Genomic DNA, 21106 nt, shown 5'->3' on the forward strand with positions numbered 1-21106 from the left:
GTGTGCCGGGATCCCCGGCGAGCAGGGCAGGATCAGCTGTGCTCCCGGGTGGGCAGCGGAGCAGCGGGGGCTGCCGAGCCCTGCCGAGGGTGCGTGCGGCGAGCGGGGCCGGGCGAGCATCCTTCTGTGTGGTTCCTTTCCAGGCTGTGGCTGTAGATGGCTCCTGGCTGGGCTTGTGGGCAGCAGGGCACGGCCGTGGGCCGGCAGTGACGGCGCTGCTGCTGAGGGCTGCTGAGCACCCCGGTGTCCCCCGAGCCAGGCCGCTGCTCCCTGGTGCCCATGTGGTGCGGTGCCCGGAGCGATGCCCAGCGGAGGAGAAGGCAGGAGGCGGAGGGGGCCCCGCCTTGTGCCCGACCCCTGCGGCCGCGGCGTCTGAGCCTGAGGGGAGCGGCCACCCTGGCACAGGGGCCCCGTCTCTGTGGGGCTGACGGCTCCCTCCAGATTCCTTTCGGGGATGAGAGAGGGGAGCGGGATTGCTGCCATCCCGCCGGCTCGTCCCCGCCGCTGTGGCCGCCGGTGCCCGGCGGGTCCCGGCTCTGCGGGGCCGGGTCCGCCCCGTCGCGGGTCCCGCTGCGGGCGGGCACGGCGTGAGGGGCCGGCCCCGGCCCGCCTTGCCCCGGAGCCACCCGGCCCGCGGACGCACCCCCCATGCCCGCTCACGGCCGCCCGCCGGTAGCGGCTGACGCCTGCGGGGCCCGAGGAGGCGATGGCTGCGGATCTGGTGGTGCTGCTCTGCCTGGCCGCCGCCGCGGCCGCCGTGGAAGGTGAGCGGCGACCGGGACTACCGGGAGCGGGTGGGATGCTGAGCCGAGGGTGTCTGCGCCGCCCGCGGCGTCTGCGGCTGGGAGCAGCCAGGGAGCGACTCCCCCGCCGTGAGGCACCGGCTCCGGGCTGGATCCCGACCCCGTGGCCCCGGCCTCTTGTGCCAGCCCGGGTTACCCCGCCCGCGGGCGGTGCTGGCAGCCCGTGCCCTCGGCAGGGGAGCCGGGGATGGAGGGGGAAACCCGCCCGCATCCGCGTGGGGGGAGCTGCGGCCGGGCTCCCCTTCGCTGCGGAGCCCTGCCCGGTGCCGCGGTGGGGTCACCTCCGAGGTCCCTCCTGGTCCCCGGCGCCGCGGTGGGGCCATCTCCGGAGTCCCGTCTGGGTCTCCTCTGGTCCCCGGGGCCGCCTCGGGGGGCCGTGGCGGTGCGCGGAGCCGCCTGTGCCAGCCCTCCTCGTCGCAGCCCCGGCGGAGGAGGGATGCGCCAGGAGCCGCGGGCAGGCGGTCTCCGTTTCTGGGGACGGACTGAGCCGGGGACGCTTTGCCCGGCCCTGGAGCCACGGAGCAGGTGCGTGCTCGTCCTCTCAGCCCGGTCCGTGCCGGTGCGCTGGGGTCTTGTCCCCATGTCCCGCTTGGCCGTGGGGTTTGCTGGGCAGCAGCCCGGTGCCTGCAGCCGAGCCCCAGGCTCCGGGCGGCTGGCCTGCTGGGACAGCCTTGGTGCCGTGCCGCTGCTCCGTGCCCGGCGTGGCTCTGGGTGTATTGCTTCGATTATTTTCTGTCTCTATTTGCCACCTTTTTTGGTGGTACAGCAGCGGGTCGTGGCAGGGCTGCCCAGCGCCGGAGCGGTGCTGCGGGCACGGTGCACGGCTCGGCTGCGAGCAGCGAGAGGCGGGGTGCGGGACGTGATGCTCGGGGTGTGAAACCGCTGGGGCTGGGCCCTCCTCGGGGGCTTTTAATGTGAGCATGCTGCGGCCGAACTGGAAGCTGATGGCAGGAGACTCCGGCTCAGCTCGGGCAGCGAGGGTTCAGGAGCTGGAATGCCGCTCCGGTGCGGTTTGGCCACGGCTCCGCTCCGCTCGCAAGCGCGGCTGCTGGATCGCTGCAGGCCCGCTCCATGCAGCATCCCCTTCCCGCTGCCTTTTGGCTGGCACAGTGTTTGCTTTCCGTCCTGCTTGGGCTGCCTCAGGCCGTCTCTGCAGGGATACCTGGCGGTGGGAGTGCTGGTGCCGTGCCGAAGCGCCCGTGAAGGGGCAGGACCTGTTAGCAGCCCGGCTGCCAGCCCCAGCGCTTGAGGCACTGCTGGAATTGCGGCTGGGTGCGAGACCTCGGCTCCCTCCCGGTGCCGGGGCACTCCTGGGTGTCACCCAGGGTGTTCCCCAGCTCTCCCCGGGAGCACTGGCAGAGTCAGTGTCCCTGCCCAGGACCATACCTGTCGAGGAGCTGTGACATTTCTACTGTGCTGAGGAAGTTGCTTGGATAGTAAAGTAGTATCCTTGGAGGGATCTCAGATTTCAGGGAAAATTTTGGATGGGGAATTCTGAGGTAGAGCAATCGAATCTGATTTGGAGTTAAGGCGAAAGTCTAATGATGTGGTCGTATAAAGAAAATGCCTTTTAACGGAGTTTATTTAAATCTTACTGGATCTCTTGATAAAGAAGTTGAATTTGCTAGATTGAAACATGGTTTTCTCTAATGGATCTGGAGCATCTCCTAGGACCTGCCCTGCCCTGGGCTCTGGCTTTCCCCCTGGAGCATCGGCGAGGCAGGGTTAGCCAGCAGCCCTCTGTGACAGCACGGCAAAGGCACGGCTGCTGCCCTGCTCTGCCCTGGGCTGCAGAGGCTGCTGAGCCAGGCACGGCTCTCTGCATCCCAAATCAGCCAACGAGACAAAAAGGCTTTTTCCCGTGATGGTGAGGGAGGCGTTTGGGGGTCTGGACCCGGCTGGAGGGGGAGGAGGATGCAGCTGGAGTCAGGGCACGGGCTGCCTCCAAACCACCCTCGTTATTCTCCATAAAACCTTGCTAACTCATTGCCTGTGGCACACGAAGCTGGATGTAATAGAGTCACTTACCTGACTTTTTTTATGGTTCCTTGATTTTTTACTAAATCCTGTGGCTTAGCTGACCCTTTTCTGCTGGACACCTGGACGCTTGTAGTAATTTATAAATTTTTTTTGTGGCTTGCAAAGAGGAAGAAGGATGTGAGAAGATGACAGCACCAAATACTCTGTCTCTCCCACACCCTGCAATCACTCAGGAGCCGCTCGCGTGCTCTCTCTCGTGTTAGCTGAACCAAATATAATCCATTTAGCATATAGAGAGGGTGGTAATGGACTGATGTTACATGTTTTAGCTGGGGTTGGGGCTGTTGGTAGGTCAGATGGGGCTGATGACCATTTTGGTGCAGCTCCTCCATGTACTCTGCTTCACCTGCCTGGCCTGCTCGCTTCTCCAGCATCTCCCTGCCTCGTGCCTGCTCTTTTAAAACACAGATTCTTCTCTCTGTGCTTGCAGCATCACGATAAGCAGAGCACAGGAGGGAGGTGGAAAGCTCTGCTTGGGGCTGATGAATCCAGCTTAGTTTTCTTCCCCTGCTTATCCACCGGCTTCAGAGCTGCTGCCTGGGAGAGGAACAGGGATGGGGTTTGACTGGAGAGCTCCGTGCCTGCCCTCTCTCCTCCCTGCTGGCTCAGGATGCACACATCTGTTGCAGGCATCCTTTGGGCTTCCTGTGCTTCTGCCAGGCGCCGGAGCGGAGCCTGTGCCGAGCTGGGAGCTTCCCTGAGCACCCTCTGGGCTCCCACCTCTGGCCCAGCTGCTCCACCCCGAGCTGAGCCCTTCTCAAGGAGAAGCTAGAAATAAGTTTTCAGGAGGGAATTTGCAAATGCAAGTGGTAGCCTTCATGGGAATTTGTAAGTGGTACTGTTCAGCTGTCCGTTTACTCTTGCTTTCTTTGCTCACTCTAACTGAGGGAAAAAAGAAAGCCCTAAGGGGAAAACCCTTATTCTTGGCATGATGAGTGAGCCCAGATCTTGTCAGCCTGAAGGGAAAGTGTTTTGTCAAGTCATGGAAAAGGGGCCTGACACTGCAGGTGCTTATGTTGCTTTTTTTTTTTTTTTTTTAACTGATTCTTGATATCTGTGCTCACGGAGAAGGTGGGGACTGTGTTTTCCTGTTCTTTTGGATATTGGAGTGCTGCATGTTCTCCCGTGTGTTAAGCGGCCCTGACTGCTGTGGCATGAGGGTTTGCTAGGTGTCCTCTCACCCATCTTGGGAGCAGCTCCTGACACAACAGGATGGCATAAAACCCTTCCTTGGCCTTAGCAATCAGAAGAAAACATGGATGTTGGATGATGAAAGAGGCTAAATGTGTCTGGATCTGGATCCAGCCTACGGTGCTGATTAATAGATGTTTCTAGCAGAGATGAGTTCTGTAAGCTAAAGAAATGCTCAGATTTGATGCAAAGGGGAAATGGTACCTTGGGCAGTGGGTAACTCGGTGCTAATCAGGTCAGCAAAGTCTCAGAGACCCTGGTCCTGGTGCCGTGGGAGTGCTGTGGGATGAGGCTGATGGAGGTGATGCTCAGAGCAAGGCTGAGGCTCCTGTGGTGTGTGCACTGCCCTGGCTGAGTCCAGCCAGCTCCAGGGGGGCTTTTTTACCTCTCCCAGCTTTTTTACCTCAGCACACATGGAAAGGGCTTCCTACAGCAACCCCAAAACTGTGTGGTGCTGCCCAAAGGGCACTGTGGTGCTTTTTCCCTCTAAACAGACAGCGTTGGTGTGAGGAGCCATTTAACAGCACAGCGAGGCTGGGTAAGTACTTGGGGTTGCAGGAGGGAATGCTTTCCCCAAATATTCCTTAAGATTTGAAAGCACATTTCAGTTTGACCTTGTTCTGCTGCAGACAGAGCTGTCGAGGGTTGATGCACGTATCAATACCTGGGCAAGGCAAATGTTAAGGTTGGATGTTGGCTGGGTGGCAATTTGGGAAGGAATCTCCTTCTGGAATGGTGGAAGGTTGGAGTGAATGTTGCTTACAGAGATCCCAGGTTTGTGTGGGAGCAGAAGGGTGTGGAAAAGGATGGAGTGATGCAGAGTAGTGTCAGGAAACAGCTAGGACCTTGGGTAGCCCCTGGACCCTGAGCTGGTTGTTGCATTGTTCAGCTTTTATTGGAGTGAATGTTGCTTACAGAAGTCCCGGGTTGGTGTGGGAGCAGAAGGGTGTGGAGAAGGATGGAGTGATGGCAGAGTAGTGTCAGGAAACAGCTAGGACCTTGGGTAGCCCCTGGACCCTGAGCTGGTTGTTGCATTGTTCAGCTTTTAGGGGTAAACCCACAGACAGTCCAAAAATGAGCAGCTTGAGAGGCTGCCTGGGAGTGTGCAGGGAAGGGAACAGACACAGAGTGCATGCAGACAGCAGGTAGAGGCAACACAGCCTTTTCCTTAGGGACAAATGGGAGCAAACTGTTGCCCAAATCAGCTCCACGGCTTTCCAGATAAGTGGCAAGTGTGGATGGGCTCCCTCCTTCCCTGTAAATGTTGCTCACAGCACAGCTGAATTTTTGGAGCGCTTTTATTTTGGTCACCATCCATTTTCCCACCAAGTCACATCATGAAAAATAGTGAGAAAAACAGGACACGTGTTTTGTAGGCATGAAAGGATCTGTGCTCTATTTATTTATTTCTCACAACTTTTGAATTATTGAAGTGCGTTCAGGGGAGATTAACTTTCCCTGCTCAATATTTATTATTGTTTCATTTCCCTGAAAGTTGGAGCTACAAGAGCTTTGATGAATGGGCTGGAAGATTCTGTAGTTTCTCTATGGCTAATCTAAATACGTCCGTATCCTTTGCTGAAAAGCTAATTTGTAATTTCCTATGGTAATGCTGCTTAGTGAATTATAATGATACACCAGGGCCTGCTTTTCATCCCAGCCCTCTGTCAGGGGAATAACGCTACCATTGGAAAACGGTGTGAAACCTGGAAACTGGCCATTAGTCCCCTAAATTTCTGGTCTAATAGCAGGAATCCAGAAAGCCTGTGCACCATCTGGTCTGTTTTTTCACCTCGGGGCTGGAGAGCATCCGTCTGCTCCCAGGTTGGGTCCAGGCACGGGAGGGGTGCCCTGTGCTGATGCCACGACCCGTGGGTTTGCGTCAGCGCAATCCCTGCTTCTGGAAACCTCTCCCACCACCCCAATTATAACCAAGTGTTATCAGTCTTTTGAATAATTGAAGAGGCTTTCTGTTGAATATTTAATTACAATAATATTTGGTTAGCAGGGGTTGTTGGGCTCAGTTTGTGCAATTGAGGATTGCTGCAAGAAAGGCTGTTAAAGGAAAATGTTGTTGTCTATGATCATTGATTTATCTTTTTTTTCTTTTTAAGCTAATCAGTTACTTAGTTGAAATTGGTTAATTAGCTCAGCTCCATTAAGAATCTTTGGCATTTAAACTTGATGTTTCTAAATAATTATAGTTTTGCCTGCTAAGCCCACAACCCAGGGTGACCTAATTACTATTAAAGCAAGACGTGCTTTGGTCTGGCTTTAATAAGTTCCTGCTGGGAGCCCCGCAGTGAAAAATCACAGAGGCAGCAGTTCAAAGGGGAAGGGGCTTGTGCTGAGCCCTGGACAAGGAAGATGAGTGTCCTTCAGCCTCACTTCTTCCAACTTAAACCAGGGATGGTCTTGGTTTGGGAGGAAGGGAGTCCCAGAGCATCCCATAGTTGACATCTCCATATTGTGCACTTATGTCACAATGGATGGTCATGGAAAGCAGTCGTTTGGAGGAGGTGAGGGTTAAGATTGGTTTTAGTTAATTGATGAGTGTTAATTTGCCTTTTTTCCTCTTCTCAGTCATTCCCCTTAATAAGCAGGATGAGTCCTTTCAAGGTTTTTCTGGATGGGGGGAGAAAAAAAATTGTATTAAGTTAATCTTGGTGATTTTTAACAGTATTAAGGTTATTTAGGTTATTACTGAGATCTAGTGGAGGTTGTTCCTGCCCATAGCAAGGGGTTAGAGCAAGATGATCTTTAATGTCTCTCCCAACACAAACCATTCTCAGATTCTAGGATTTTGTTTATTTATTTATTTAAAATTTTGAAGTATCCAGGCCAAGTAATTAGGCATCAGTAGAGCCTCAGGTATGTTCTCATTATTTAGTGAAGGAAATGTTTATTATCTGGGGAGGCATCCAGTCAGGGTTACTGGTGGCTGGAGCTGATGAAGCTTTAATTTGTTATGCATTGAGTAAAAGTGGGGGGTGGGAATAGGTAAGAGGCTGTGGAAATCCTCACTTCCAGGCTGTTTCCTGCCATCCTTAATGGGAGTTTCATCACAACTTCAAAGGATTGTTTTGTGATGCTCTCTCCTCAAAAGCCCTTCTCTCATCCCACCTGCCTCTCCAATGCACTGGTACCCAATGTGCCCGATCCCAGCAGCAACTGGGAACCAAGCTTTGGATAATTCAGACCCAACCAGCATTTTCCTTGGATTGCTCCAAGCACAGCTGGGTTTTGGTGTCTTTGCCTGACTATATATTATTTTTATGAGAGGATGGGCAGCGTAGCCCACTGGATGTTCCCTGCTCCTTGCTCTGCTGTCTCCCAGGAAGCTCTGAAGTCCTGCAAAGCCCAAGACCTGTTGCACGTGCACATCTTTCCCTCCCTTTCTCCATTTTCTTCCTGTTTGAAGGGCAGAGCAGGGTGATTCCTTTTTTTTGTGTGCCCTGGGCAAGTCACCTTCAGCTCAGGGTGGGGGCTGCTTCTCCTTGAGCCCCAAAACCTGGGCAAACAGGGCTGCTGTGCCTGCTTTGTGCAGCAGGTCGATGTCCCTGTGCTCTCTCTCTCTGCTGTGGGTGACCTGGCAGGTGACACCCAAAATGCAGCTGGCTGTGATGAACCGGGGGGTACCCGGAGCTGCTGCTGGTCACTTGTCTCCTGCTGCTAAAACCACACCACGGGTGGAGGGATGGAGCAGGGCAGGGCTGCGTTTGAAGTTTTATGGAAGTTTTTCATTTCTTTTTCAGCGATCAGAGGCCAGGGACGGGCCTTTGATTACTCGAGGCCTCCGCTCGCTTCAGCCACTTCCGTAGCCACGGGGCTGGAGCCGCCTCATTATCAACCTCACTAGGGCCCTGTTGATATGAGGATAATTGCATTTTGCTCAAAAGACATTAAATCACTGCGGAACAGGCAGAGGGATGTGAATTACATCTTCCCCAGGAAAACTGGGGATCAGCAGAAGAGTTGAAAGGGAAACACTGTCCTCGGGGAGCAGGAGGAGAATGGGGCTAGCTGTGGGGGGCTGCCCTGGGCATTCCCTGCCCTCTGAAACTGAGAAACTGAGAGGGAGACAGCCTCATGTACTGGAGGCCGTCTGGGGCTGACCTTGGTGTTTTCACCAAAGATCTGTAGCTTATTTCCAAATGCCCAAGGAACAGGATGGACGTGTAGGGAGAAAGCACCAGTGGGATGCTCTTGGAATGCTCCGTTTGATGCTGGCTTTGCTTTTAATTTGAATCAAATGTGTTTGGAAGTAACAAAATTGTCAAAATTGTACTGTCAGAAGTGCTTTTTGTAATGGTTTGACTAGTTCAGGACCTTTTCCTCCCATGGAGCTGGAGAGGCTGCTCCATAGGTGTGTTTGCCCTCATCACATGGCCACTCCATCCCTGCTCTTCTGCTGTGATTATTTTTAAAGCAGTTTTTATTTAGTCCTGGAAATTATGGGCATGACCTGGCTGCAAGTGAACCTGGAGCACAGAGCTCTTCCCCAGCCTGCAGAGTTTGGCTGAAGCTTTCCAGAAGCTCCACACAAATGGGTGAATCTCCTGGCCTTTGCTGCCTGTGCTCTGCTCCTTGAGTTGAAATTGCTGGTAGGGGTCTAATATGTTTGAGCCCATCAGATACTCAACAGAGGCACTGTGAAGTCACATACAATGAGGTTATTGTGACCAGAGATGGACTGTAAAGTGGTAATTTCTGGTGTAATGAAATAAAGGAAGATCAGTTCTGTACTGTGTTTCCTGGGGAGGGGTGTGTGGCTCCTTGAGCTGTGTGCATTGTGCCAGGTAACCTCCCTCTTGCTCAGTCAGGCAGAGAAAAGCAGCAGCTGTGCAGGAATTAAAGCCATCAATGCCTTTTTCTTTGCACCCAGCTCAGGTCGAGCCCTCCCGAGCTCTGTCCATGGGCTGGCAGTGCCCCCCTGACCCCTGGATGCTGCAGCCACCTTGGTGGAGGAGAGGAGGAGTCTGCTGGCTGATGGGAGCTGTAAGGGCACGAGCAAATTGTGTTCAGTATCCCTCCAAAACTCAGCCTTTATTCTCGTGCCGCGCGTGGATTATTGCTGCGTGCCCACGGCAGGGAGGCTGCTCAGAGCCTGCCTCCAGAGCCTGCTCAAAGCCATGGAAAGCTGCTCCCCAGCTTCAGTGGGCTGTGCCTGAGGCAGGAGAAAAGGGGCTGCTTTGAGAAGGACGCTCCCTCCAGCCCTGCTTTGTGTGCCAGCGCTGGGCTCCGCTTGCTGGGGCTGATCAGGGATGAGGAAATCCCTGCTTTCGCACACTCGGCTCCTTAGCTTGTGGGAAGATGGTCTGGCTACCTCCCACCAGTGGGAACCACTTGGCAGCATCCCTGAAAACAGTCCAGCTGCCTCCCACCAGTGGGAACTGCTCAGCAGCATCCCCAAAAGCGGTCTGGCTGCCTCCTACCAGTGGGATGCACTCACATCATCCCCAAGAGAATCTTTTGTTAATAAATCCCTCCAGATCCCTGGCGAGGGAGCTTGGGGAGGGATGGGTGGGGGCCCACCTTACCCTGTGCCCTGATAACTCCTGTGTTTTCCCACTCTGGACCCCTCCTTGCTGGCCTGTGTGGTCACACCCATCTCCTGAGTCACCAGCCCAGTAGATTTTTGGAGGTGGTTTGCAGCAAGGCACGTTTTTTATTTTGTTCTTTAAAGCTTTGCAGCATTTGGGGGAAACTGGGATGTCTTTGAACCATTTAAAGTATTCCTAATAGGTTACCTTGAAAGCTTTCTGCAGTCTTGAATGAATCAAAGTGCAAATGTTTATAATGCAACACCCACACAGGCTGGGAGAGGAATTTTATTAAGGCAGGAGAGTCAGAAAACAATAATAATAAAACATGTTTTATGAAGTTGGTGAGAAACTTATAAACTAGGTGGAGTTTTACAGCAGATGAATTTGATACAAGTTGTAAATTTGAATTCCCAGGCTGGTCCTCAGGTCCTGCTCTTTATTACCTGAAATAACATTCTCCACTTTTAATAGCTAGCTGCGGCAGAGCGAGCGCGGTTTTATCTTTCTAAATGATCCACCGTGCGTGTCTTATAATCAAACTTCTGCCCATCCTCAGGGTTCCAGCCCTTTCCTCGAGCAGCCAATTAGCAAATTGCTGCTTTTTCCTTTGCTGTTGCAGGGGGCTTTGGGAATCCTTCAATACATCTCTAAGTCTGGATTTACTGACATTTTTTTTTCCAGCAGAAACCGCTTTATTTTCTGATAAGAGAATGTTTTGTTAATACATCAGCAAAAAAGGACTGAAGGCTGCTCTTGATAAATCAGTGTTTTGCAGTATCAACCTGCTGTCTTTTCCTGCTCCTGGCACTGCTGGGAGGGATGGGGGCATTTGCCAGAGCATCGTTGTGAGGGGACTGATGGCCTTTTGAGGTATTTGGTGTCTGTTCCCATTTTTCTTTCCCATGTTGCCTTGAGAATCCCCCTTTTCCCAACAGTTTCCTTGTGGTGCAATGCAGGGACTGTCAAGGTGTCAGGGCATGAGGTGGCTCTGTCCATGTTCCAGGGTGGCATGTGTTGAGTTCCTGACTCCCCTCGGTTCCATCAACCCCTCCGTGCCACTTGGCTGTTAGCAGCTGTACCTGAGGAAAGGGTATAAAAATGCCTTCTCAGTCCCCTGTCCTGTCTGTGCACACACTGGCAGATTATTCCTCTTGAAAAATAAGTGATTACCTAAGTAAAGCATTCGAGCTAATGGCCAGATTATTCCCTTTAAAATGGGAAAGTAATTAGGGATGTTTTTTAAATAGGCTTCCCACCCTTGGATCTGCTGGGATTAGTTTATGTGGGTGTGTAAATATTTAGTTTCCAAGGACTGTTTTTTTTTTTTTCCCTTTCTTTTTTTTCTCCCCCTCCCCTTCCTTGAAGTAGCAGCAGCGATAAGCAACAGAAATGAGGCAGCAACTGTTCTTGGACGCTTTCCCCAGCATCCAAAATATAACTGGAATTAAAGATGACCCTAAAAAGAAAACATAATTGAGGTTCTGCTGGTGTGATGCAGCAGAAACTTCTGTGTATGTGTGGAATTGAAGAGATGTCATTGGGTGCTGGGATGTTTGGGATGATGGAGAACAAGTCCAACCCTGAGTAAGAGCTGTGGCTGAGCATGGTGGGCCTGATTGGATCTTCTTCCCATGGCTGCCTGCTAGCTGGAGGGAATTTTTGAGCTTGTTTCCCTGCGTGGAGGTCTGTCTTAAACATCCAAACAATTTAGACTTTGTGCACCAAGGCGCTTTGATGTTTGGCTTCAAAACTGCTTCTTGTTTTGAAACTTGTTGCAGTGCTTGCAATGTGTTGGTGAAGCTGGGAAGGCGAGCAAAAAGAAGCTGAAAGCAGAAGCAAAATATGCAATTAGATGCAAAAATGGTTTTAAGTGAGTGATGTGCTGGAGTTGCAGATTAAAGGAACGGCTGGAACCAGTCATTCACCAGCTCTCTTCAAGGTCTGCATCCCTGGAGACTCCTGCAGCTGAGGACCTTGCCAAGCCAGAGGAGGCCAGATTTTGCATTCCTCCCATCCATGCAATGGATAAATCCCAAGCCCTAGTGAGCCACCAGAAGAAAACCTGGCTCAGAAGAAAAGCCCCAAAGTTGGAGCTGTCATTGATATGCTGTGTGGCTTTGGTCCCGTCCTGCTGCTGGGAGGTGCTTGGGAGATACTTCTGGGCCATCATGCTTCAAATCTTCATGCACCCATCATTTTTCTTTCTGGCAGGGATTATTTATTGCAAGCATTAACCTGGAGCTGCTTTCAGGTGCCTCAGTCATTTTTTAAAGGCTGCATTTGTACTGTTCAGCTGTTTTTGGCAATTTGGGACTTTTTGTTTGCTTGCCTGCCTGCTGGAAAGTCTTCAGAGGTTGTTTAGGAGGCGAGGGGAGCCTGTGGATCCAGATTTTTTTTGTTGTTGTTATTATTATTATTATTATTATATATTATTATAATTAAAACATATTTTTAGCAGCTGAAATTCAAACCCGTCTGGGTATTTATACAGCAAGATGTTTTGGATGAGGAATAGGCCAAGAGAGTCACGTGGTTGGGGCCAATGTGAAACAAAAGAATCCATTTATTATCCAGGCAGGAAATTTGTTCCTCGGGATGTTGTAGCTGCAGACATAATGATTTCATTTCCTCTGGTTCACCCAGATTAATGGCTTGTGCTCTTTTGTTTGTGTGCCTGTGTTATTCCTGCAGCCTGGCTTCCCCTCCCGCTCCGTGCCGGCGTGTGCGAACATGTGTGCGAGTGCCCTGGGCCAGGAGGGGGCACGGGGGTCTCCAGGCTGCAGCAGGGTGCCTGGGATGGTGGGGTGGGATGCTGGGAGAGCTGAGCAAAGCTGGACCACCTGGGGAATCCTTTCTGGCAGTGATGGATGACATGTCTGGAGGTCTTCTCCTGCTGCATCTGAGGGGTTTTTCTCCTACTTATATTTCTGGGGATCTTCTTCTTCATCTGTGAGGTTTTTCTCCTGCTTACATTTCTGGGGTTCTTCTCCTGCCACGGTCACCAGAGCAGTGAGAGGTGTTTTCCTGTGAAGGTGTGATGAGATGAGTGAGATGAAGAGTTTTAGACAAGCGCAAATGTTGAACTTGAGAAAGGTGTGAGAGCAGCGTGTCTTCTCCATAGCCGCACTCCAGGATTTTTGTAGGTGTCGAGTACTTGGTGGGAAACCCAAACCTTTGCAGCCTCCCAAACATCAGGCAGGGAAACAGCCTCTTTCCCCAGGGAGCTGTGCTGATGCACAGGGAGGCGGGAGTTGGCCGCATGGCAATGGGTGAGCAGCTCCTTCCTGCCTGTGGGAGTTGGCCTTTCATTCCAGGCTGGTCCCAGCCCTCACAGGACCACTGGCCATCTGGGGCTGGTGGTTCTTACACTCTGTCCTTGATAAAAACCCAGCAGACCCATCTTTGTGGACGCTCCAAGATTAGCAGCAGCCTTAATCATTCCCTTTCTCTCCTTCTGATTGTTTGCCTTTCAAAAGTGATGTGACAGGCAAACGGTGCCTTTGTGTTACTGTTGGCTGGTGGGTCCTTGTGGGGTTTTGGCAAAGAACTTTTAATTTGCTGTGTGCAGCATGACCCAATCTTCTGTTCTGGATTGATCTGGAGCAACCTCGTGGAGTTGGAAGCACCCATTTTTGATGAGGCAGCTCATCACAGATGAGTGTAGTGCTGCCTAGAATCCACCTGGAGAAGGATTGGTGACTGTCTTGCTGCACTCACGCGTGGCTCTTTCTCCTTTCCTTCTTTAGATGTTTCTCCTCCAAAGTGAGGGAGGAGAGTTTCTTCCACTTTTTCTGGAGGAGGTTTTCTAGCAGGGGCATAATTCGCTGAAGGAAAGCCCTCTTGGCCATCAAGATGCATGTGCCACTCCTGCTACCATCTGTCTGGGGCTTTGGTCCACTGATTCCACCTTGGACACATGTTGCTCCTTCTTGGCTTTTGTTCTCCTGAGCTTTTGTGCCATGAAGGGCGTGAGCCCACTATTCAAGCACTGCAGATGAGGGGAATGGGAAGCTGGTACCCTGTCAAGCCCTGGGCACTTTCTTCCCACCTGCCTGCCCTCTGAAATGGCTCCTGTGTCGCCCAGGTGACAGAGTTTGCGAGGATGTGACAGCTCTGTTGCGCAGAAGATGATGAACAGTAATGAGACCCTGAGCACAATGTGCACTTAAAGTGATTTATTTCAGCAAGGAAACCACAATCAGGGAGGATGGGTCACCGTCATCAGGAGAAGAGGTGGGTATGGAGATGAGCTTCAGGGGAACTTTATCATCAACCAGCAATGCTTTAAAAATGAGCAGAGCTGGTGTTGCATGAAATGGAGCTGTTCTGGTTGTGCCGGGACCATCCCTCACCTGCAGCGGGTCGCAGGCACCTCCTGGGCTTTGGTCAGTGACTGTGCTGGCTGACTGGGGGACTTCTCCTTGGTTACCTCCTGCAATTGTGCTCAGGTTTTTTGGTGAGGTGTCACCCATGTGTAAAGTCAGCATTTGGGAAGGAGACTGTCCTGAGGAGGAGGGGAAAAAATAATCCCTGAACCCGCTTTGGCGCGGCTCCCGGCACGCAGATGGCCGTCCTCATGCTGGAGCCTTTTCCCAGCTTGCGCAGGCGCTGGGGCTGGAGGCAGGGGTGTGCCAGGAAGGCTGGCTGCCAAGTGGCATCTCCTGCCAGCATCCTCCTCTTCCTCCTCCCCTTCCTCACCCCCAGGGCCCGTGGGAGCTGTGGCTGTGCAGCAGCTCAGCTGGGCACTGCAGCTTGCAGGATAAGCTCAGCCTAAGAATGGCGCTGAACAAAATCCTGTGATTTAAGCTTGACTTAGAGTAGTGCTCGTGTTTCTTCCCTTCTCACAGAAGAGGCTCCTGGAATGAGGGGATCCCTGGTGCTGGCTCTGTGCTGGCACAGGCTGGGGAGCAGGCAGCTGTTTGCCCACTGCTTCCGGCACCATTTGGATGATGCACCATGAGCTTACAGCAAAGGGTCTTGAGCCCCTGTTGATGAAGAGCATCTTCCAAGGTGATCACAGTTGCTCATCATTGTTGGTGAATTTGGGCAAGGATTTAACCCAGCCCCACTGGCCTTGTGTGAATGGGTGTTTGGAAATCTCGGCAAACACTCACCAGACCAGCGGTGTGTGTACATACCTAAAGGTGGCTCAGACTGATAGGAAAGCTTTTTGGATAGGTTGCAGGATGGTTACAGATCCTGGCTGCTGCTTGTTTTGTCTAAATCTAAAAGTGGACAAGAAGAAAAAAAAAAAAAAAAAGGCAAGGCTGGGAGAGCCCAGGACGAGTTTCCAGCACATTTTGAGAATTCCAGGGCATTTGTATGTGGAGCCAGAGCAAAGAACCCAGCTGAGTCTGCTGATGGGGTGCTCTGCCCTTTCCAATGGACCGGGTGGCTTTGCCACGTCCCTTTTTGATGGTGGGGAGGACTGAGTGGGTGATGGGCTTCTCCACCAAGACAGGGATGCAGGCAGAGCCTTCCCCCATCCCACCCGTGTCCTGACAGAGGCTTCCCCGTGCTGCCGCAGCCGTGTGCTGCTGTGGTGGCACAGATTTATTGCTCTTTGCCTCGTTTGCACTCCGAGCTGACTCCATATGGTGCAGAAGCAGGAGAGACGATGCTCGGCACGGCCGGCGCGGCGCTTTTGCAGCTTGCTCCCTTTGAGGTTCAATATTTCCACCTCCTCCCCTTGACGGCTCTGCTCCCGCAGCTGCGGATCGCTCCTCACCTCCAGCGCAGCCGGAGCGATTCCACTCTCGCCCTGCTGCTTTCCCTCTTCTCCTCCGTGAGATCCCCTGTGCATGGGTGGACCAGAAATGCTAGTTTTTAGTTCTTACTTACTCGTGAAATTTTTGGCTGGCCCCCCAGAAGGCTTTAGTATGCGTCAGAAGCTGTGTCAAAAAATAGAGGATCAGTGTGGCTGCAGCTGGTCTGTGCTGGGGTGAAAAGTTTTGGTGACTGGGGGAGCACCAAGCCCTTGGCTGCGCTGGGAACAGTTGTGCTCGGGCTAAGCTTGAATCCCCTGGCAGTGCTTGCTCTGAGCAGTCTGTCATGTTTGTGGCTCACACAGAATCCCTGTGACATTTTAAAATAAGATCTAGTAAATAGGAGCTGGACGGTGCCAGGTGCAGCTCTGGGCGCAAGGGCTCTCTGACAGCAGGGCTGGCATTTCAGATTCAGGGCTCCTGGTTTTGTAGCAAATGTGAAGCTTTTCTGGAGAACATGGTCCAAGACAGTGACTCATCCTGAATCTCTAAAGATGTGCTAAAGGCGTGTAGGGAAACGCAGGATAAATGTTTTGATTTTTAGTTTTCCTCACAGGCGGTGCCACCCTGGAGTAAGGCAAAATAAATCCAGCGGGGAAGGAGAGCTGTGGGGAAAGACGGGGACAGGTCTGGCACATGAGTTTGCCAAAGCTCAGTGAACCCACTGTACTCCAGCATTGGAAGTTGGCTTTGGAGTCAAGCATGTGCCCCTGTAAGACATATGTGAGCCCGCTGCTTGGGAGATCCCCTGCAATCCCACGGGTCCCGTGGATCCAGGCATGAAGACTGTGTACCCTTGTAATTCATCCTAGCACGTGTAATTGCAGATGCTATTGATGTTTATGGCAGTTCTGTCTTCTCAGATGACTAATTCTGTATTTAGAGGCTCTCATTTCCAGGGGAATCCCAGCTGATAAGGAGCCCACTTCCACAGAACTCATTAGGCTTCAAATGGCCCTTGTCTGCAAAATCTCACATGCTGCTTGTATTTATTATTTATTATCTCTTTTTGGAGTTCCTTGCTCTCTGATAGTGTGGTGAAATTCCTTTTTCCCAAGAGGGGAGCTCCTGGCAGAATGTCCTTATTGCATGAGCTCACTTGCTTCCACTGAGCCTGGCTGGAGCACACCACATGCAGCCCATGTGGGTAACTGGATGCTGACCAGGATGTGAGCTATGGAAAAGTAGTGGAAAACAGGAAGTTGTTGGCCTTATTACCCAACAATGTTTGGATTATTCTCAAGACTCGGTGCTCCCCTAGGATGTATGATGGGTTGGGGCTCTGGTTCCTCCTTGTTCTCTCAGCTAGTGAAATGGGTGTCCAAGCCAGCTGGTCTCCACCCAGAGAGCCCAGTGATGTGAGGCCCCTGTGCCCAGCCTGTGCTGGAACCACCTGACTACATGGACAAGGGACAGAGTATCCTTAGACACCTGACCTTCAGCCTTCATCTGCTTTGCCCTGTGCTTCTGAGGGCTGACCTCATGGATACTGAAGAGCAGATGGGTGCTCTGCCCAACCTAAGTGATCTTTCCTTCAAACCAGACCTTCTCCACCACTTAGCTGGACCTCCTCTGATGTAGTCTCACAAAGATTCTGGGAGGTTAAGGTTTCTGGGAGAGTCTTTGCCCATCCCTGGTTGGCTGAGTTCCTCTTCCACATCTTGTGGAGGATGGAGTGAGTTGCATGCCAAGCCTGACATATGGTGATTTCTGGGGCGGGCTGCGGCGTTCGGAGAGGTTTGCTGGCAGCCCAGCCTCGAGAAAGCAGGGATGGGGATTTAGATGCATAGTGACATTGTTCTGGAAAGTGTTCTCCTGAAAGTCAACTGCATCATCTGCCTGCCCTGAATGGGCCCTTGGTGTGGCTGGGTCTGTCTTGGGGGGGCCAGGGTGTTCATTAAAGTGCTCTCTCAGCCCTTGCTGCTGCTTGACTTTGAGTTGCCAGACTGTAAATGATGATGGATGGACGGTGACCTGTGCATATGGATTTTGGGTATCCAGGGCCTGTGTGCAATTATAACAAGTATGATATCAGCAACCGATTCTGTCACGACAGGAGCAAATTAGTTCCTGATAGTTGAAAACTTGTTTCCAAATTTTCTACAATAGCTTTGCAATTTAGAAAACAAAAGGTATTGAAAGCCCTATCTTTTTTCTCTTATCTTTCCATTTGATTTGGTCCCCTTTGTTTGTTTTTTTCCTGTGATGTGTGCATTTTTGGGTAATTCTCTGTCATTTCCTTCCCTTTCCCTTATCTCTCCCTCTGCAGTTCTCTCTCTCTTCCTCTCTATCCCTCTCCCCCTCTCCCCCCGCTCAGTAATTTATTTGCAGGCAGGTTGTCTCTTTGATTTACTGTCTCTCTCCTCGGTAGGATTATGATAAATGGATTGTATGGCTTCATCTGAGCTTGTCCAACATCACGTACCCACGCTGGGTCAAGTCCCTTTGGAGCCTGGAAACCGAGGGGAGATGCTGGGGCTGGAGGTGGAGCGAGAGTTGCAAGCAGGACTTGGTTCATACAGTCCTGACTTTGCATCACCTCCTGAACTTTTTTAGGCTGGGGTTTTGGTTTGGGTTTTTCTCTTGCCGTGCATGTGTATGAATGCACGGGTGCTTGCAAAAATGGAAGCAGGTATTTGATTGGGTGCTTTCAGGCACATCAACCAGCATATTTCAATTTAGCGTATCCTGATGTGGGGAGTGTTTGCCACTTGCAATTAGAGCGTTTCATCCCGCGGCGCAGCAGGCAGCGCTTTATTGATAAAGTTGTTCTGTAGTTGCTGAGCAAACACCCCCAAATCTGAGCTTCATTAAGTTATCGCCGGCCCTGCTGCGATGCATCTTCGTTGCTCGCTGAAATCCATGGCATTGACGGGGGATCCCGGAGGAGGCCAGGACTGTGCTGTGCAGCCACAGCTTAATGCATCCCATCACAAATTGACACAGCGCACTCCTTCTCGCCTGATATATAGAAATTCCTTCCCTTTCCAGCTGGATGCGAGGGGTTTTTTGGCCACCACCACAGATCTCCTCACGCTGGCAATGGCTGGGATGTCTTTGCGGAGCAGGCTCAGCTGCTCCTCTCTCCTGAGAGGTTTGCCCAGACCCTTAAAATACAGGAAGGCAATATTTTGTGTTGACTTGTTGTTGTTTAGCGCATCCTCCCCGTGCGTGGCGGGGTTTGTTACTCGGTGGGTAATCCTTCATAACGAACCCGCGGGAGATTGATGGGGAGAGCTCGTTATGCACTTCCAGAGCCGTTCCACCGTCGTTCTGTAGCAGCAAAATGCACCATTAAAGGCAGAGAGCCCTGGGAATGATGGGACGTAATTAGTTGTTGCTGTAATATTTTTGATTGAAAGCGCAGAGATGCTGGAAGCGGCTTGGGGAAGTCAGTGCTCTCAGGAAGCTGTGAAGAGCAGCAGCTCTTGTTGGAGGGGGGAGGCTGATCCTGCTCGTACCTTTGCTGCCACTCCAGTGCTGTAATTAAACCATCTGGGAGGTGCTACAGCATTCCTGCTGTGCAGGAGCTGTGCTGGCTCTGGCATGGCAGCGCTCCCCTCGCAGTTCCAAGCAGGAACCAAATGGGGAATCCCCCAGCAGAAGGGACATTTTGGGTGGGATGTGCCTCCAGCAGCTCACTGCCTTCATCCCTGTGGCAGAGCTGTGTGGATTTTGTCCTCCTGCTTTTTCCCAGCTTAGTCTAAATTTCAGGATATATTAAAAACTTGTACAGGCAACCCTGGACTTGTGGTTAGAAGTGTGGTCATAGAGAGGAACCTGGAATTATTCAGGCAATTACTCCTGGTGTATACTTGAATGCTTTCATAGAATCACAGAATCCCAGAATGATTTGGGTTGAAAAGATCTTAAAGCTCCTATTGTTCCACCCCCTGTCATGGGCAGGGATACCTTCCCCTATCCAGGTTGCTCCAGCCTGGCCTTGGACACTTCCAGGGATCCAGGGGCAGCCACAGCTGCTCTGGGCAACATGTGCTGGGGCCTCATCTCCCTCACAGGGAAGAATTTCTTCCCAATATCCAACATAAATATACTCTGGTTCAGTGGGAAGCTATTCCTCCTTGTCCTGTAACTGCATGTCCTTCTCCACAGTTTCTCTTCAGCTCTCTTGGAGCCCCTTTATTTACTGAAGCACCAATATATGAGAATCTTCTCTTCTCCAGGCTGAACAATCCCAATTCTCTCAGCCTTAACTCATAGCAGAGCTGCTCCATCCCTCTAGGTATCTTCTTGGCTTCCTCTGGATCCCCTCCAGCAGCCCCATATCCTTCCAGAGCTGGACACAGTGCTGCAGGTGAGACCTCACCAGAGTGGAGTGGAGGATAAATTAACCTATAGGAACAGTGAGAATTAAATTCTGATTATTCTGCCAGCACCTGTGGGACTTTCCTTCCAGTGGCATGGAGAGGTGTGATGCACACCACGAGTGTATGGAGTGGTGATGATGGAAGCTGTGGTGCCACCTGCACGTGGACATGGCTTGAAGTCACGGCAGCCCTGGGAAGGCAGAGCTTGTGATAGCATGGCAGTTAATGTTATTTAGCACCAGGCTTGAGAATAAAGCGCCTTGGCGCTGTTTCCCTGTCATTCCCTTTCCCTGGTAATGTCACCAAACTTGGACAGAAGCTTCCCAAGCTGTGCGTTCGCCTTGGGCTGATTTTGCTGAAGCTCTCGGAAGGGTAGGAAGAGGTAGGAAGCAAGCTTGGCATTTATGAGCGTGAAATAGAGGGGAAAATATAGTGCTTTCCTTATGGAAAAGAAGTCTTGCTATTGTTCCCCTTCAGAAGACCACGCTGTGGGGCTGGGTGTGCCCAGGGATGTGCTCTGGGGCTGGATTTTGTGCTGACCCCACTGACACTTACGGAGGCACCTCGGGTGAGTCTCTGAGGATCCCACCTGTGGAGCATCCTCTGCCCCCCAGACCCGAGCCCTGTGTGCCCAGCCCTCCCATCTCCCTTCCCTCCAAAGGCTCAGCTATCAGCACCCACCTCCCTGCTCCCCACGTATCTTGGGGGGCTTGTTTCCAGCAGCTGGCATACTTTCCAAATCTCCCTCTCCCCATCTGTTGTTATCAAGCCTCCTCTCTCCTTATTTTGCTTAATTTCTATCTTTTTCCTCTTGGTTGTCTTAGACAAGCCTGTGTCTCTCTACATATGCCCAAGCATTTGCTTTCGAGTGCCTTAGGCTGGCTCCTGCCGTTATCTTCTTGCAGGAGGGAGGGAGCTGCTGTTCCTTGCTTCGGGAGAGGGACCCGAGGCAGTTATTGAGGAGTGATGCACTTGTAGAAGTGTCTTTGTGGCCTCCCTGAGCAGAAAATTTGTTGTTGTATCTCTTTCTTTCCAGATAGCAGCGTCAAAGCTTGATCAGGTTGGGCTAGTTTGGGTTGGCCCTGTCCCTTTGTGCGTCTGCCTGCAGCCAGACCCTGCCCCCTTCTAGGGAAAAGTGACACCTTCTCATGGCATGATCAGCAAGAACCTGAGGTCTGAAATACGGGTTTCAGGCTGGGCGTTTTGGGAAAGAAGTTCTGTTCATTTTGGACAGTTCAGGAAGGTTTTTCTGGAAGAGGCTTCAATCCTGCGGGAAGAGCGGTTGGCAAGACGGCATCAGCTGGTGCGAGATGAAGGCTATTCTCGCCCAAATAACTTATTTTTTCCTTGCTGTTGGAAGGATGCCAGCCCATCCTTCACTCCTCTGAGGCGCAGCTCATCCTGCCGCAGGCATCATCTCTGACCAGGTTTGC

The 21106-nt window shown here is 52.0% G+C and overlaps 1 protein-coding gene across 1 annotated transcript in view; it reads left to right on the forward strand.

Annotated features, from left to right (window-relative positions):
* Positions 1-602: 602 nt before the first annotated feature.
* Positions 603-21106, forward strand: part of EPHB1 (EPH receptor B1) — a 77853-nt gene continuing 57349 nt past the window's right edge. Inside the window, exon 1 of the mRNA XM_039696900.1 lies at positions 603-764. Coding sequence (XP_039552834.1) covers positions 707-764 — 58 coding nt within the window. The 5' untranslated portion in view covers positions 603-706. The remainder of the gene's footprint in view (positions 765-21106) is intronic.

This window comes from Passer montanus, unplaced genomic scaffold (assembly GCF_014805655.1).
Source record: "Passer montanus isolate IOZ18808 unplaced genomic scaffold, ASM1480565v1 scaffold115, whole genome shotgun sequence".
In the NCBI taxonomy this organism is placed as follows: domain Eukaryota; kingdom Metazoa; phylum Chordata; class Aves; order Passeriformes; family Passeridae; genus Passer; species Passer montanus.